This window comes from Orycteropus afer, unplaced genomic scaffold (assembly GCF_000298275.1).
Source record: "Orycteropus afer afer isolate SDZICR_OR568_19922 unplaced genomic scaffold, OryAfe1.0 scaffold00114, whole genome shotgun sequence".
NCBI classification, from domain to species: domain Eukaryota; kingdom Metazoa; phylum Chordata; class Mammalia; order Tubulidentata; family Orycteropodidae; genus Orycteropus; species Orycteropus afer.
Window position 1 is genome coordinate 6,224,713 of NW_006921701.1, and position 17,099 is coordinate 6,241,811.

The 17,099-nt window shown below is 40.9% G+C and overlaps 1 protein-coding gene across 1 annotated transcript in view; it reads right to left on the reverse strand.

The window, feature by feature from the left end:
* Nucleotides 1-16: 16 nt before the first annotated feature.
* Nucleotides 17-17,099, reverse strand: part of HCLS1 (hematopoietic cell-specific Lyn substrate 1) — a 26,949-nt gene continuing 9,866 nt past the window's right edge. The window contains exons 3-13 of the mRNA XM_007943890.1: nt 13,318-13,447; nt 11,477-11,587; nt 9,148-9,202; nt 4,285-4,395; nt 3,612-3,667; nt 2,931-3,000; nt 1,890-2,101; nt 1,348-1,452; nt 570-843; nt 357-422; nt 17-150 (exon numbers count right to left, since the gene is read on the reverse strand). Of these exons, the coding sequence (XP_007942081.1) occupies nt 17-150; nt 357-422; nt 570-843; nt 1,348-1,452; nt 1,890-2,101; nt 2,931-3,000; nt 3,612-3,667; nt 4,285-4,395; nt 9,148-9,202; nt 11,477-11,587; nt 13,318-13,447 (1,324 nt within the window). The remainder of the gene's footprint in view (nt 151-356; nt 423-569; nt 844-1,347; nt 1,453-1,889; nt 2,102-2,930; nt 3,001-3,611; nt 3,668-4,284; nt 4,396-9,147; nt 9,203-11,476; nt 11,588-13,317; nt 13,448-17,099) is intronic.

A 17,099-nucleotide genomic window follows, 5' to 3' on the forward strand; every position in this document is an offset into this window, starting at 1 on the left:
TGGTGGGAGTCAGTCACTACAGGAGCTTGACATAATTCGCAGGGAAGAGTCCGAAGTGGCCATGGCAATGTCCCCGCCACCAGCCCTCATCCACCATCTCAATGTCAGTGATGATGTCATCTGGATCAAAAGAAATCTCATCACTTCCCTCTGTGGAGGAAGTTGAGGGAATATTAGGGTGGTCAAGCAAGAATCCCTCCATTCTCGTGTCTACTCTAAACCTCAGGGAAGGGAATAAGCCTAGTTGTCTCCTTGACATCAAGCCTGGGACCTTCCTTGACCCCCAGGATTCATATCCTTGACTCTTATATCAGGGGCCTTCAGGCATCAGACCCCTCAGGCAACTCCCAACCTACCTCCTTGGTAATCATACAGGGCTACAGCTGAGATCCTGGAAACCCCAGCCAGGTGGCCTGGTGATCCTGTATAATGAGAAATTTAAACATGGTCTCACCAAAATGAAGAAGTCAAACAGATAAATCCTGCTGAACAATAAGAGAATTCCTCTCCTTACTTTCCTCCCCCAGAGCTGACCAAATTCAGAAACTGCTTCTTTCCCCACAACTCACCAGCAAGAGCAGAGGAAAAAGGAGGATTCTCAGGCTCAATTACATCCTCGTAGTCTCCCTCTGCATCATCATCCTGCTTATGCCTGTCCATGCTCTCTGTGTCCTCATAGTCCCCGTCTGCCTCATCCTGCTCATGCCTGTCCATGTTCTCAACATCCTCATAGTCATTCTCAGTCTCAGGTTCGGGCATAGGTTCTGCTTCATAGATCGGTTCTTCTTTCAGCTGGAGACCTTCCAGAGTCCTGGGGGGCAGAGCTGGAGGTTCCTCATTGTCCTGAGAAGAGACAACATAGAGCAGAGTGACTTAACACCACCAAGACCTGCCTCTCCAAAACTTCCCAGTGGAAGACTGCTAAGATCTCCCCCTTCACCACCCTACCACTTCTACCCTCCACACTTGCCTCCATCTAACAGTCCCTTGGGGAGAGCCCAGCTTCATTCTAAAACCTCTTCCCACACCCACCAACTCAATATATCCACCAAGAGGATTGTAAAAGGTATGAGGGGAGGGAAGTGGAAAGCAAGTCAGATTTCTTGGAAGATCAGGAAAAGATTCAAGCAAGTGAACATTGTAAGGAGTAGCATGGCTAGGACTACTCCTAGGTGTGAGGAGTACCACCAACATCCCAGTTTTCTGGAGAGAGAAGTTTCCCAGGACACTGCTTTTACATGCCAAGACCAGGACAGACCCAGGCAAACCAGGCTGGTTGATCACTATATTTAGCCTAAGACATGAGGAGACAGACTGAGGGCAGAGATCCTTCAGCACTATGCTTACCTCTAGGGGATTCTGCCTCGAGGGCAGGGAGGGCACTGGGAGGTCCCTGCCGGTGCTCACAGGCTCAGGCTTTGAAGACGAACAAGTCCCTGCTGGAGGCCAGGCCTGTGGAGAATGAAGCCATCTCTCCAGTAAGCAAGCCTCCACCTTCTCTCTTACCGTCTTTTCTTACCTAGAACACTTCCTCCCCTTCTCTGTCCATCCATATTCACCTCATCCCTCAAGAAGAGCTTCAACCTGAACTGGTGACTCCTTCCGTTCCTGTAGCAATGAATGGCTGCACTGGTTGGTGACCAGTCTCCTGATGCATTATGAATATCTTGGGATTTTTTTGTTTGTTCCTAATGTTCTGGTATAGGAGCCCCAATTTCAGTCTGATTCAGTCAGACTGAAATATCCCATAAGAAGACATGGACAGCAGTTACAGACTCGGCCTAACATAGGGGAGGCCTTTGCCTTTTTTCTGCCATTGACTCAGACCCACTAGGCTTCTGTCTTGACAAGGGATCATGGATGTAGATTCTGGGGAGCCAGGCACTCACTGCTGAGGAGATTTTCTTGGGCAATGGAGCTGGCACCACTGGCTCTTCCACAATCACCTCTGGTGGCTGAGCCTCATGGCTCATCTTTACCACAGGCTTTCGCTCCTGTTGTTTCCTGGCCATCTGCTTTGCCTTTTCTTCTTCTTCCAGCTTCCTCTTCTCCTCAGCCATGGACTCAAATTTTGCCTTCAGTCCACGGGCGCCACTAGAAGCTACAGACACAGGCAAGAAGAACTTGGGTTGTCTCAGAGTGAAGGTGAGGGGAGTGAGAGGTTTGAAGGAGAAACAAGAATCAGTGAAATATCCAGGAGGAGAGAAGATGGGAAGAGGACTGCTGGGAATGGAGTAGGTACAGAAATATTGATGCAGGAAGAAGGAGATTATAGGAAGATGGTATCACCCTGAAACCTAGATTTCTAACTAGCCAAGACACGCTACCTCCAACATTCTTGTGCTTTCTAAATTTAAGCCTCGCTTCCCTAACCAGAACTCCTTCCTATCACATTCCTTAATTCTATATGTTCTCTGGCCACACCCCACCCTCTACCCTCAATACCAAGCTCCCATCCCTCTCTATACTTATCAAGCAATTTCACTCCCTCTCTGTATTCTCTGGAAGCCTGGGTGACACAGTGGTTTGCAAATGGTTGCTAACCTAAAGACTGGCAGTGTGAACTCACCCAGCAACTCTGCAGAAGAAAGACCTGGCAATCTGCTTACATAAAGGTTATAGCTAAGAAAACTCTAGGGAGTAGTTGTACTCTTTAACACATAGAGTTGCCATAAAACTGGGAGCTGACTCAAAGGCAGCTAACAATAACTTTTTGTTCCTTGCCCCCAGCTCTTTTCCTTAGGACACTTGATCTCTTTGTCTTCTGAACCTGATTTTTGCAGGAGAGAGAATCTGGGATATGAAGGTAGGGGTCAATCATACCTCAACCTAGATAGTGAAGGGCCTGGAGGAGATAGTCTGGAGAAGACAAAGAGTGAGAGGAGAGAACAGGTTGAGTAGCATAGGAAGAGGGGAACTTTAAGACTCACCAGCCTCTATGGGTGTCGTCTTCTTATAAGCTGTGGTTGGAGCTTGCATTTCATTGAAGCCAACAGCACTCTGCAGGTAGGAGAACAGTGTGTGGGGTGGAGGCATGTGGGGAGAAGGTAGTGACCCAGCAGGCAGCACTGGAGGCTGAGGCCAGAGTAGGAGGTATTTTCCTAATCATGCTATTCTTAATAATTGGACAGCATATTCTAACATTATTCTTTTGTGGCCAAGAGAGGGATTAAAAAAGCTCTAAACTGGTAGGCCAGTACTCCTTTTTGCAAGCTCAGCATACCTCAAATCACATATCTTCAAGCTCAATTGCCTAGAATGCAGCAGTGCTTGAGGAGGAACTGGTGTAGGGGAGGACAGAAACATTAGTGGGAAGAGACTAAAGACTGGGTTCAGCAATCCATGAATATTCAAGTCTAACATCACCTTTCTCTGGGCTTTGTTTGTCTCTCTCTTGCCTCCTTCATTCTCCTCAGTTAGAGCCAAGGCCTCTGAAGTCATGCTCATTAGGTGCAAAGGTCAGTCAAGAGGGAGTGCAGGGCACCAGGGGGACAGGCTTTGGGGATCTAGAACCACTGTTCCTTCTTTCCCAGATTTGTTTCTTACACTTCTCTATCCACTTCAGGTACAGTTTGGGGAATTCTGAACACATTGATGTTCTGGCACTTTACCTTATCTACTCGGTCCTTCTGGATCCCATACTGGCCACCAAAGCCCTTGGCATAATCTGAAGAACAGGAAGTTCTGAGAGTCAGTAACAGGAGTGGGTGGGGAAAAGAAACAGTGGAAGGAAAGACTAGAATGCAGGAATGTGGAAAATTAGCAGATATATGAGGAACTGTGAGAATCAGGATAGAGAGAGGCATGGAAGGGATGAGAAGGAAAAGGATGGGGAGGAAAAAAACAATAGGAAAGAGTGATGGAAAGAAAGAGATGCCAAGAAGGAAACATAAAGAAAGATATGACAGAGAAGGGGACAATGTAAAGGAAGAAATACGAAAAAATATTGTAAGGAGAGCTCACCACCCCAACCCTTCCAGCCATTTCTATGTGTCCCAGGGAAGAAGTAGACCTCTCTGTCATCTGTGAATAAAGGGACCTCTAAGACTTATAGCCTAACCACCTTGCTGCCTCCACCCAGACTGTTTCTTCAATTACCCCTCCTGTCTGGCCTCCCTCCTCTGCCTTAGTCCTAATCTTGCTATTTCCCTCTTCACCTCTTTTGGTGTTCTCCACTCATACACACTTTCTCTTCACCCACCTTTTCCACTGCACATCTACCTTTCTGATTTCTACAGGCCCCTAGAGTACTCTGTGCCCTTCCTCCTCCCAAGCCCAACTCACCTCTCTGAGACTCGTGTTTCTCGGTCTCTCCCTTGTAGTCATACCCTAGGGCTGCCTTGTCTCGTTTATCCTTCTCCACACCATAACGGCCACCGAAGCCACGGGAGTAATCTATGGTTGAAGTAGGAATCATGAGAGCCCACCCTCAGCCCCTAGGAAAGCTGGAAGGAGAGAAGTCAGGAGGAAGGGTGTAGGATGGATGGGATCTGGGGAAGAGACCAGGGCTTGAGTATAGGTGAATTTAAGAGAAACAGTGCCCTAAACCTTCTTTTGTAAGCTTTCATTCAACACTGCTCACTCCTTTCCTCTCTTTCTCTCCTCTCCCACTTTCATCCCAAGATGAGAAAACAGTTCCAATTTTTTCCCTCCTTCTTCAAGGAAGCTGTAACTAGAGAATGTGGGGAGAGACTTCTGGCAAAAAGGCAGATAAATCTGAAATGGGTGTCTATCCTTACTCCTACAAAAAACCATAGGATTATGACCTAAAATATAACAATCTTTTTTTTTTTTTTTCCAAATAGTGAAGCTCAAAAGGAAGAAATATTCCTGGATCCAGAAACAAAGAGATGAATCAATCAAAGCAGAACATGTGCTAGTAATTATGAGCTGACACCACAGAAACACAAGGGTTTTCCTTGCCTAGGAGTTAGGATCTAGGGTCTGGATTTCTAATACAGGAACAGGGGATCAAGAACAAGAAATGAGGCTCTGCCTATAAAGTGTTCTAGAAAAATTCCACTCACTAGTCCAGTGAAATGGTGAGGGAGTTTGTAGTCTGCTCAGCATTTAATTCTTCCAGAACTTCTCTTTTTAGTCATGAATCAAAATTCACTAAGCAAAAACTGACAAAACTAAAAAGAGAATGTCCAGAAGAAGAAATATTTTAACATATCCTTTCCCATTAATCAATAGAACATACAGATATACCAAAAAAAGATAAGTAAAAATATATAAGATGTAAACAACATTATCAACCAACAAGAACTAACTGGTATTTACAGAACATGCTACCCAAAATTGCAGAACATACATTCTTTAAATGCACATAAAACATTCACCAAGATAGACCATATGATAGTCTGTACAGTAAGTCATAATATATTTCAAAACATTGATATATTAAAGATCATATTCTCTGATCACAGAATTAAAACAGAAAATCAATAAAAATATTTTTTTAAAAAAATCTAGGACTGCCCTCCCCCCCAGTACCTGGAAAATAACACACTTCTAAATTACCCATGGATCAAAGAAGAAATTAGAAAATATTTTGAACTGAATGAAAATAAAAATAAAACATATTTTTGAAGTACAGCAAAAATAGGTTTAAAGTGCCCACATTAGAAAAGAAAGACTTGAAATCAGTTATCTACGTTTCTGTTTTAAGAAGCTAGAAAACTAAACCCACATTGCACAGAAGGGAAAATAACATTTTTAAAGCAGTAAACAATAAAGAAAATTAACAAAGTCAAATGTTAGTTCTTCGAAAAGAATGAAAAATTGGTAAATCCCTAGCAAGAAAGATCAATTAAAGAAAAGAAAAAGCACAAATGAACAATATCGGAAATTAACATGAGTGCATCACTACAGATCATACAGGTGTTAAAAAGAAAATAAGAGATACTATGAATGAGTTTATACCAATAAATTTGACAACATAGATAAAATTCTAATTGAATACTAACAACTGTTAAAACTTCTATAAATTATATTAAAACCTCTAGAAATCAGTAACAATTATTCATTTAGAACTAACAAATCCATCCTGGAAGAAGTATAGCCAGAATGCTCCTTGGAAGTGAAAATGGTGAGACTTTGTCTCACCTACTTTGGTCATGTTGTCAGAAGGGACAATTCCCTGGAGAAAGATACCATGCTTAGTAATCTGGTGGGTCAGTGAAAAAAATGGTAAGGCCCTCAACCAGACGGACTGATGCAGTGGCTGCAATGATGGGCTCAGGTGTGGCAAGGATTGTAAGGCTGCCACAGGACCGGGCAAATTAACAATATCACACCTGTTGTACATAGGATTTCTATCAGTCAGAGCTGATTCAACAGCACCTAACAACAACAACAACAATAGTAACAAAGATGAAGATGTGGTCTTACTGAACTTTAATAACTATGGGTCTATGCTGGTGCTGCTAGTGGTTCATTCTCTGCACAGTTGTCTTAAGATTTCTGTCCTGGTTCCTCCAGAAGCAGTAGCTAGATTGAACAGAGTTAGCTCTCCCAATGCTGAGGAGGTTTGTACCAAAAACAATCAATTTATTGTTACTGATTTTTCTAATTTCTTGATAGTACAACATACAACTGATTTAAGAAAAAAACTGAAAGACTAAATAGCCCTATATTTAAGAAATTGAATTCATAGTAATAATTTTAAAAAATACATTTTAAAAAATGGTTCATTACTATTAAAACGTCTAGAAATCAGCCAAAAATAAATTATCAAGGAAATAAATTATCATAAGGGAAAGCAGATTAATAAAACATGGCACATGCAAGAACTGCTAATAATATAATAATATGAAAAATAATATAATAACGTGAAAAACAATAAAAACAGACCCACTGCCATCAAGTTGATTTGGACTCATAGCAACCCTCATTGGGTTTCCAAGGTGGTAAATCTTCATGGAAGTAGAGTGGCTAGTGGGTTTGAACCTCCAAACTTCTGGTTAGCAGTCAAATGCCTTAGGCACTGTGCCACCAGAACTCCTTAATAATATGAAAGAAACTATAAAATAAATATGTTATGCTTAAGATAATTAAAGAACTTAAAGAAGGAGTTCAAAAAAATAAAGTATAAGACAAAAAGAATCAGCAGATCTGCAAAATAACTAAAAGAAACTCATGGAAATGAAAATATCTGGATGAAAGTTAAAAATCTAAAGAACAGCTTAAATAATGATTAAAAACAGCTGAAGGAAGAATGAATCAATTTAAGATTGATCTGAGGGAATTACCAAGAATACAGCACAGTCAGATAAAGAGATGGAAGGAGAGAAGAGAAATTAGAGGCATGGAGGTGAAAATGGAAAGGTCTAATAATACACATCTAATAGGCACTTGACTGCTAACCAGAAGGCTGGTGGTTGAAACCCACCAGCCACTCCTCGGAAGGAAGGTTGGGCAATCTACTTCCATAGTGATATCGCCTCAGAAACCCAAGGAGAGGTTGCTATGAGTCAGATCCAACTTGACAGCAGTGCGTTTGGTTTTTGGTTTAATAGAAGTTCCAGAAGAAGGAATAAAAGAGAAGAATGGAGAATCACTCTCCGATGAGAAAATTCATAAGAACATCCCCTAATTTAAAAAGGTCTTGTCTCAGGTTGAAGAGAAACAATAGATGTCACATGCTGTTGTTGTTGCTATTATGTACTGTTGAGTCGGACCGACTCATAGTGACCCCTCCTTGGGTTTCTGAGGCAGTATCACTATGGAAGTAGATTGCCCAACCTTCCTTCCGAGGAGTGGCTGGTGGGTTTGAACCTCCAGTCTTCTGGTTATCAGTCAAGTGCCTTAGGCACTACACTACCAGAGCTCCTAGATGTCACATAGGATAATAAAAACAGATATAGCACCTAGACACATCCTGATGAAATTGTAGAAGATCAGAGACGAGAAGAAAATCTTAAAAGTGAGAGAAAAGAATACATTAATCTGCAAAGGAATGATGATTAGCCTGACACAAGGAGATTTCAGAGTCAATGAAATGATATCTTCAAAGTGATGGAAGGAAAATAACAATTGTAGGGGAGGGGGAGCAAAATACCAGCTACCAATGGCAACCGTTGGGAAAGGGATCAAATCTGGAGATCCTAAATAGAGTGGGAGGAAAATTGTGGAACAAAACTCAAGAACACAAAAATGACCAGAATTACTGGTTGGGAAGAGACTGGTGAAATCCCTGAGACTATGGCTCTGGTTACCCTTCGGGCCTAGAAATGGACTCACTTACATGGATTGGCTCTCAGCCCAATAGTAGAAAGACCTACATGCAGAGCACCTACCCCAGGTCGATTCATCCACTTACTCTAGGGAGATGCACCCCTTAGATCAGTCAGCCATGAGGCACCGGGGGGTAGCACTCACCTAGAGGGAAAGGAAAGCTGGACCGACAGGAATGCATAGATAAGGAGGGCACAGGGAGGGATAGTCACAGGGAAGAGATGGGAGGAGAGCTCTTTATGTCTGGGGATGGGGAATCAGGGCCATGAAATCAGAGGTGCATGAACTACTGAATGTAAAACAAGTTTGCTTTAGAAATCTGTACTCAAAGAACAACAATAACAATAAAAAGAGTGGGACACATTTTTCTTACTGAAAAAAAAAAAAGTTATCAAAGGATATACTTTGTCAAGGAGGAAATTAATCCTAGAAGTAATCAATGAGATACATTAAACAATGATAAACTAGGAAATTGGTAAATATCTTGGTTAATTTAAATAAGCATTCACTGAGTCATAATAATGATTGATTTTTGTGGGGCTTAAAAAACAAGATATAACCAAAATAGTGGTTCTAATATGGTTGGTGCAGTGAAAATATTGTTTCCTTTATTGCTCAGGAAGAAGAATGTGATTTTAAATTTAAGTCAAAGATGCATGTTAAAACTTGGGGATAACCCCTAAAAATAGAGGAGTAGGATGCATTGTTTTTAATCTATTAGAAGAAAATGAGAGACCAATGAAAGCTTGATCAATGGAAAAAAGCAAGTATATGCTTGGATTAAAAACCAAGATAATGGAGAGCTGGGTCATGGAACTAAAGGGAGCTGGTAACAGCTCTTGAACAATGAAGTCTGAGCAGAATAGCAGGTCAGTCGAGTTGCTGAGACTAAAGGGCTGGGGTCCTTGCCTTTTTGAGATGTGTGCTTCTCCACTTCTCCTTTGTAATCAAAGCCAACTGCTGACTACAGAGAAAAGGAGAGAATTGGTTAAAGAGTCAGGAACTATATTCCTTCCCCTCCCTGCCTTCCCCTTATTCCCAGCTCAGCCCCAGAGCTACAGGGTGATGTTGTTGTTGTTATGTGCCTTAGAGTCGGACCCGACTCATAGCAACCCTTCCTTGGGTTTCCAAGGCGGTATCACTACGGAAGTAGATTGCCCAACCTTCTTTCCGAGGAGTGGCTGGTGGGCTTGAACCTTCAGCCTTCTGGTTAGCAGGCAAGTGCCTCAGGCACTGTGCTAATGTTGTTGTTGTTGTTGTTGTTGTTATGTGCCGTCGAGTCAGCCCTGACTCATAGCGACCCCTCCTTGGGTTTCCGAGGCAGTATCACTACGGAAGTAGGATTGCCCAACCTTCCTTCTGAGGAGTGGCTGGTGGGTTTGAACCGCCAGCCTTCTGGTTAGCAGTCAAGTGCCTTAGCTAATAGGTACCAATATATCCAGTCCTAGAGTCAGTCAGGGAGCACTGGTAGCATAGTGCCTAAGGCACTTGTCTGCTAACCAGAAGGCTGGAGGTTCAAACCCAGCAGCCACTCCTCGGAAGGAAGGTTGGACAATCTACTTCCGTAGTGATACCGCCTCAGAAACCCAAGAAAGGGTCGCTCTGAGTTGGGTCCGAATCCAAGGCACATAACAACAACAACAGGGCAGGAGATGTGCTAATGAGAGATCAGGAAGGAGAGGCCACGATGAAACAGGAGATTCCATCCTGATTATAGAGCACTGTTGTATGATGTTCAGTCCATTCCCACCACAGTGATCCTATAGGACACAGTAGAACTGTTTCATAGTTTCTAGACTGTAATCTTCATGGAAGCAGACCATCAAGTCCTCTCTCCCACAAAACTGCTGGTAAGAGACCTTTGTCTTAGCAGTGGAGTGCTTAACCATTACTTCCTTAAAAACTTACCTTCTGTCCTTTTCCTTTTCTCTTTACAGACAGTCCTCAGGTTATGAACGAGATCTGTTCCTAAGTGTGTTTTTAAGTTGAATTTGTAAGTAAGTAAGAACAGGGTATATGGTTCTTATTTAATCTACCTTTAATGCAAGAGAGGAGCTTTGGTTGCACAGTGGTTAGAGCATTTGGCTGCTAACCAAAAGGTCAGTGGTTTGACTCCATCAGCCGATTCATAGGAGAGCAATGAGGCAGTCTGCTTCCATAAAGATTTACAGCCTTGGAAACCCTATGGGGCGGTTCTACTCTGTCCTACAGGGTCATGACGAGTCAGAATCAGCTTGATGGCAGTAGGTTTGGTTTTGTTTTTTAGTGCAAGATCTGCTTCTGTAAAGCCTTTTCAATGATTTTAAAAGCTGTGCATACAGCAAGTAAAGGGATTGTGATGAAGAATTTGTTGCCAGTAGGGGTTGGTGCAATCATTTCAAAGTGAGGGCAAATTGACATAATATTAAAGTGCAAATAGGAGTTGTCCATCATTTGTAACAAGGGACTGCCTATATAATATGTTTTGAACCTTTCTTTTCTTTTTTTCCCCCCTACAATGCATATAAATAACTTTCTAGCACTTAGCTTTAAGGATTCAGGCCCACCTAATTAGCAACTGCTGGTAAAAAGGAATCTCAAGATAGTTGTGAAAAACATCTTCTGAGTAACTGCAAGGGAAGAGACACAATTTTGTGCCATTAAAATTAGTTCAAAGAACTGATCTAGTAAGGTATGGAACGGAGAACCTCAGGGAGATTCTTACTCTCTTGTGCATCCTTTAATCATACTGTCCTTTTTATTTGGTCTTTAAAATGAGTTGTTTTTGTAGAAAGAAGTCTTTAAAATACCAGCATTTCAGAGATTAGTGCCAAATACCATGTAAAGTAACTACCTTCTAAAAACATTATAACTTTCATTAGTTGTTTTAGTGATCATTTGTGCCTTAGTAATAATATTTAAACTGGCACCTCTGGTTTTCTAAAATGTATATTTGTAACGTTACAATATTAGGTCAAAAGAGGAGCTTTAGAACTTTTCAGTCTTGAGCATATATAATAACAACTCATGACTTAACGGATTCCTTATTCAAAGAGTTTGAGAGTTTTTGTTTTATTTAAATTAATGTCTTTCAGCTGAGTATGTGGCCTCCAACATGGCACCAAGAAACTTGCTGAGGGAAGTCATGGGAACTAACTAGCATCCACTGCCCTATCCTTTCATAAGAGAATGGGCACACAGTCAAGTGTGAGTGGTGGTAAGGCCAGCATGATTTGACATAGGCAGAGTGGTCACTTACCTTGTCTGCCCTGTCTCTCTCAACTCCATATTTGCCCCCAAAGCCTCTGGCAGCATCAGTCTGAGAAGAATGTTTCTCTACCTCAGCAACATATTCATGGCCCACCGCACTCTGAGAAAATCAAGAACAGAGTGAATGACAGGATAAAAATATCCATGAAAAAATAGAAAGATATAGAGATGGGATGGAATGTATGAATACAAGAAATCTCATTCTGGGTTAGACTCGTAGCCTCTGATGTTTGATGTCAAGGAGTATGATGGGAAAGCAAAGTGACTTTTTTTTTTTTTTTTGTAATCTAACACATCCCTGATACTTCTTGAATACAATTAGGAATTCATCATTTAGGAAAGTCAAAGAAGATGGGCTGGGAGGCAGAAGAGAGACTAGGTAGATGAAGCTGTATTTAAACTAGAGGAGGGAAAAAAAGAGCTAAAACAAGAAATCTGTTCATCAAAACAGAAATGAGAGTAGGTATGGGGAAACATCAGTTAGGGCTGACTGGACACCATAACTGGAATTTAATGTTTCACAAAAACAGCCTTCTGGATCCTTCTGGATCTTTGCTCCTACTGAAGCCACTGCAGTTCAGAAGTGCCACTTGTGCCCTGATATTTAACTGTGACTGACTCTTCATACCAAAGAAGGTTGGTACAATTTGGGGAGTTGTCCAAGATAGCAGATAACTCAATCACTTCCACTCTTTACTCCACCTATTCGTTTTATTTTCTATTTGGTTTTGATGCATACTTCTCTTCTAATATTTAGATAGGGACACTTTCATAATCTGAGAATTAAGTAATAAATCAAACCAAGTAATGATACCATCTTGCAAAGTCTCAACTAAGAAGAAATTGGAAACCTCTTTCCTCCTATATTTACAATCCTATACTGGCCTAAACAGCTCAGCACAAAGATTGACATAAAGCTCTGCCCCATATGAGCTCCTGGGAACTTGTTTTGCAGTATTTCTGTGTCTGTCTTGGACAGTTTCACTTTATTTGTTGAATTTAAATTTTTAAATATTTAATGAATAAAGAAAATTCAACATTCACATTTGGAGGTCATCTAATGGGTAAGTTCACATCAATATTTTTCAAACCTATATATACAATGGGAGTTCTGGTGGTGTAGTGCCTAAAGCACTTGACTGCTAACCAGAAGGCTGGCGGTTCAAACCCACCAGCCACTCCTCGGAAGGAAGGTTGGGCAATCTACTTCTGTAGTGATACTGCCTTGGAAACCCAAGGAGGGGTCGCTGAGTCAGGTCCAACTCCATTGCAGTAATTTTTTTTTCTCTTTTTGTGTATATGTACAATATATATATGATATATTCAATCACACAATAAAATAAAGAATAATAGAAGTTGCAAAGTACACATAATATAAGAACATTTAAAAGCCAAAAACAAGTGTAAAACATGTTTCCTTTCCCCTTCTCCACTGTGCTCCTTCTCTCCCAGTCTAGGAGTTACAGCATAGCTGGGACTGCAGTAGGCCAGTCCTTCTAAATATGTATGTTGCTGTTGTTGTTGTTGTTGTTATGTGCCATGGAGTCAGACCTGACTCATAGCGACCCCTCTTTGGATTTCTGAGGTGGTAACACTATCGAAGTAGATTGCCTAACCTTCCTTTCAGGGAGTGGCTGGTGGATTTGAACCTCCAGCCTTTTGGTTAGCAGTCAAGTGCCTTAGGCACTACGCTACCAGAGCTCCCCTAAATATATATATGGATGCTCTATTTTAGACCAAATACTGTATTTTTTAATAAGTTTTAAACCTTAAAACCAAGAAATTGTTCAATGTATCTTTTTTTTTTTTTTTTAAACCCTTTCAACGCACCTTGTCCATTCGGTCTCGTTCTACCCCAAACCGGCCTCCATAGCCATGAGACGCCTTGGGCCCTGACTCCATCTCTTTCTTCTTGAGAACATCATGCTCCTCTGAAACTTTGTTCCTCAGCTGGTGGATGCTGGAAGTAACCACATGACAGAAGCTCACACAGCACATGGAGGTCAACACACTGCTTTCTCAGAAAAAAGGAAACCTTGAGGTCTGTTCTGTTTTTAGCAATAACCTGAGCATCCAAAATTAACAAGTGATTGTCTGGGAGTAAGAGATCCATGTGGTTTACATATCATAGTTTGATTTAAACTGTCTATAAACCAATTTATAGACATTCCATTAATGTTATTTTGCTTGCTGAAATAATTTTCTGATCTTTAGTCCCATCTTTCATGTTCCTAAGTATTATAGGACATCAACACCTATATTCTAGTAATGGGGTAGTTATTCTTTCTGAATGAATTTGCTTTCTAGCAATTGGGTAATCTGTCTCAAGCATACAAATATTCATATTTTTGACCTACATGCTCTTGTACTGGGAGTCTATGCCAAGGAGATAATTTTAAATATGGAAAATCTCAATTGAATAAAATAATAAGAATCAAAAAACAATCTTATATGGCCAATAATTGGAGAACAGTTATGTAAATTGCAACATCATCTTTCAATGTATATTAGGAAATCATTAAAAATAATGGTTATTAAATTGTGGCATTAGGAAAATTCCTCTGTACATGAGTAATTTGTATACTTTCTTGTCATGAATTAGCCTCTTCCCTCCAATAGGCCTGATAATTCCTGAGAGAACTAAAAAAAAAAAAAAAAAACCCAAACTCACTGCTGTTGAGTCGGATCCAACTCATAGCAACCCCTCCTCGGGTTTCCAAGGCAGTATCACTACAGAAGTAGACTGCTCAATCTTAAACTAAAAATAAGTAATAAAAGTTACTCTTTTCAACTGATTTCTGTAATACTTTAGGACTGAAATAACCTTGATTTGGGAACTTCTGCTCCTAAGAGAAAGGAGCCCTGATGGTGCATAAGTTAAGTGTTTGCTGCTTCCGTAAAGATTACAGCCAAGAAAACCCTATGGTGCAGTTCTGCTCTGTCACATGGGGTCACTATTAGCTGAAATCGACCAGACCACACCTAACACCAGCAACAACCCCTCAGAGAAAGTAACACCAAAAGCTGGCATCCTCTTTGTTACATCACACTCACTTCCATCTTTACCATGAAAATAGCTGCAATACTGGAGTCTGTTGTTGTTGTTGTTGTTGTTTGCTGTCGAGTCGGCCCCGACTCATAGCGACCCCTCCTTGGGTTTCCGAGGCAGTATCACTACGGAAGTAGGATTGCCCAACCTTCCTTCCGAGGAGTGGCTGGTGGGTTTGAACCGCCAGCCGTCTGGTTAGCAGGCAAGTGTCTTAGCCACTATGCTACCAGAGCTCCCTACTGGAGTCTAGAGGGAGGCATTTCTGCGAATGGGTTTGACCCATGGATAGGAAGCTGGAGCTCACCATCAGCCTCAACAAGGACTGGCACTTGGACACATATAAAGACCCCTGGAGATTCTTAGAACTATTTGGGCAAGAGAATTTGAGATAAAAATTTGACTTCCTGTAGTAACCAATGGAAGTTTAGAGTATTGAAATAGTAATGTTACTAAGACTTCATCTATAATCACTAGCTGGGAAAACCAGACCTATCGGTGACAGTAGAATGGCCATCTCACAGCTAGAATTCTCTTTAATGAAAGAATAGATCCATCTGGTGGCCTTGTATGATAATCCCATTACTGGCCTTTAAAAACACCTTAGTTGTAACAGGTGGGGGAAGCTTTAGCCACAGTTAATTTTAGAAAGCTGGCTTTGAGCCAGATGAAATGAAGCTTAGTGCTGGAAGAACCCTCTGTCACCATGCCTGCTCTCAACCCTCTGGCAGTGTGAAAGCTGAGATCCTTGTGTTGCTAGTTCATCGACACCAACCATTTAGAACTGTGTTTAAGGTCAAAATGAGCTATTGGCATCAAGAACATATAAATGATTATCAGATATTCCCCAACTCAAGTACTCAGAAGAATGAAGAAAACGGAGCCAAATGCTTCTTTCAAATGGGAAAAGTATGTAAAAACTTTAATGAGCCCAGTGACTGTTACACGGATCACAACTATATTATAGTTGAAACAAGTTTTTAAAATCAATTAGAAAATGAGTTGCAGAAATGTCCATCTAAGGACCGACAGAACAGTGCAAGGCCAGTCAGGGGATGAAGCCAATTTGAGATGATGTAATTTGAGTGAAAATGTTGAGGGCTGAGGAGACTCCCAATTCCTACCAAGTTTTTAGGCTATAACTGGGCCACTTCAAATAGGTCCTAGCTATATCATTCCTTCATTTAATAAATATTAATGGAGCAACTTTGGAGTGTCAGGCACTATTAGTTTCTGAGGATACACAGGGGATAAACGTATGGAGATAGTGGTGGTCAGGTGTAACGAACAGATGGAAAAACTAAAGATCACAATTCATTGTGCTGAGCCTGAGAAACTTTTGACACTTTAACTCTAAGATGCCTATTTTAAGTTTTAAAATACCTTGGAAAACTTTTCTTTATGTGATAGGAAATTTGGCAAAGATTATGGGTGATGGTTGCACAACATGAGTAATGTAATCAATGTCACACTAGACTGTACACCTGAAAAATGTTGAATTGTCAAATTTGTGTTATCTATGTTTTTATAACAGTTTTTTAAAAAACTTGAAATTGATAAAGCAGCAGTTTTTAAAAGTTTCATAAAGTAGTTTTTGGAAACCAAGGAAAATCTAAGATCTCACAGATGAGTAAAGAGAAAGATCAGGTGTTTTGTCTTTGCCACAAAATTAAAAGCATGAAGATAACTGACATATTAAAAGGTCTTAATCCACAGATAAGTGCTTAGGGCACTTGACTGCTAAACAGAAGGCTCGTGGTTCAAACCCACCAGCCACTGCCCAAAAGGAAGGTTAGGCAATCTACTTTCCTAGTGACACCTCCTCGAAAATCCAAGGTGGGGTTGCTGTGAGTCGGGTCTGACTGGACTGCACATAACAACAACAACAATCTACAGATAACATGATTGTGTAGGTAGAAAATCCAAATGAGTCTAAAAAAAAAAAAAAGCTACTAGAATTTTAAGTGCATTTGACAAGGTCATAGGATACAGAGTCACTATATAAAAATCAATTCTATTTCTAAATACTAGCTACAAATATTTGGAAATTTAAATGTAAAAATAAATACCACATACGACTGCCTGAAATAACATGAAATATTTGGAGATAAATTTAGCAAAACATGTACAAGACCAGAACACTGAAAACATTTCTTTTAAGGGCAATGTACCAAATGTGAGTGACCAATATGGCAGCATTGAGGATGAGAAAGACAGAGAGGTACCTGGGAGGTACAGACAACAAACATGAACCCTTTTGCATATACAGTACTGAGTTGTCAGTGAAGGCAAACATGGGTACACGGATGGATAGATAGGTGGACAGGCTAAACGATTAGGTATATCTATGAAATGGGGAGTGTATCGAAGATCATATATAGGGTTGGCAGACAATGGTTCTATAAGTTTATGTGAATAATCAGAATTCCCAGGTGTATAGTAGAGCTGACAAGGGGCAAGGTTGTGGTCACTGCTTGGTTACAGCCAGCTACCCAGAGTGACCAAGTAGTTGAACCTGTGGGCTTGGGACCATAGTCACAGGGGACATCAAGCTCAATTGGCATAA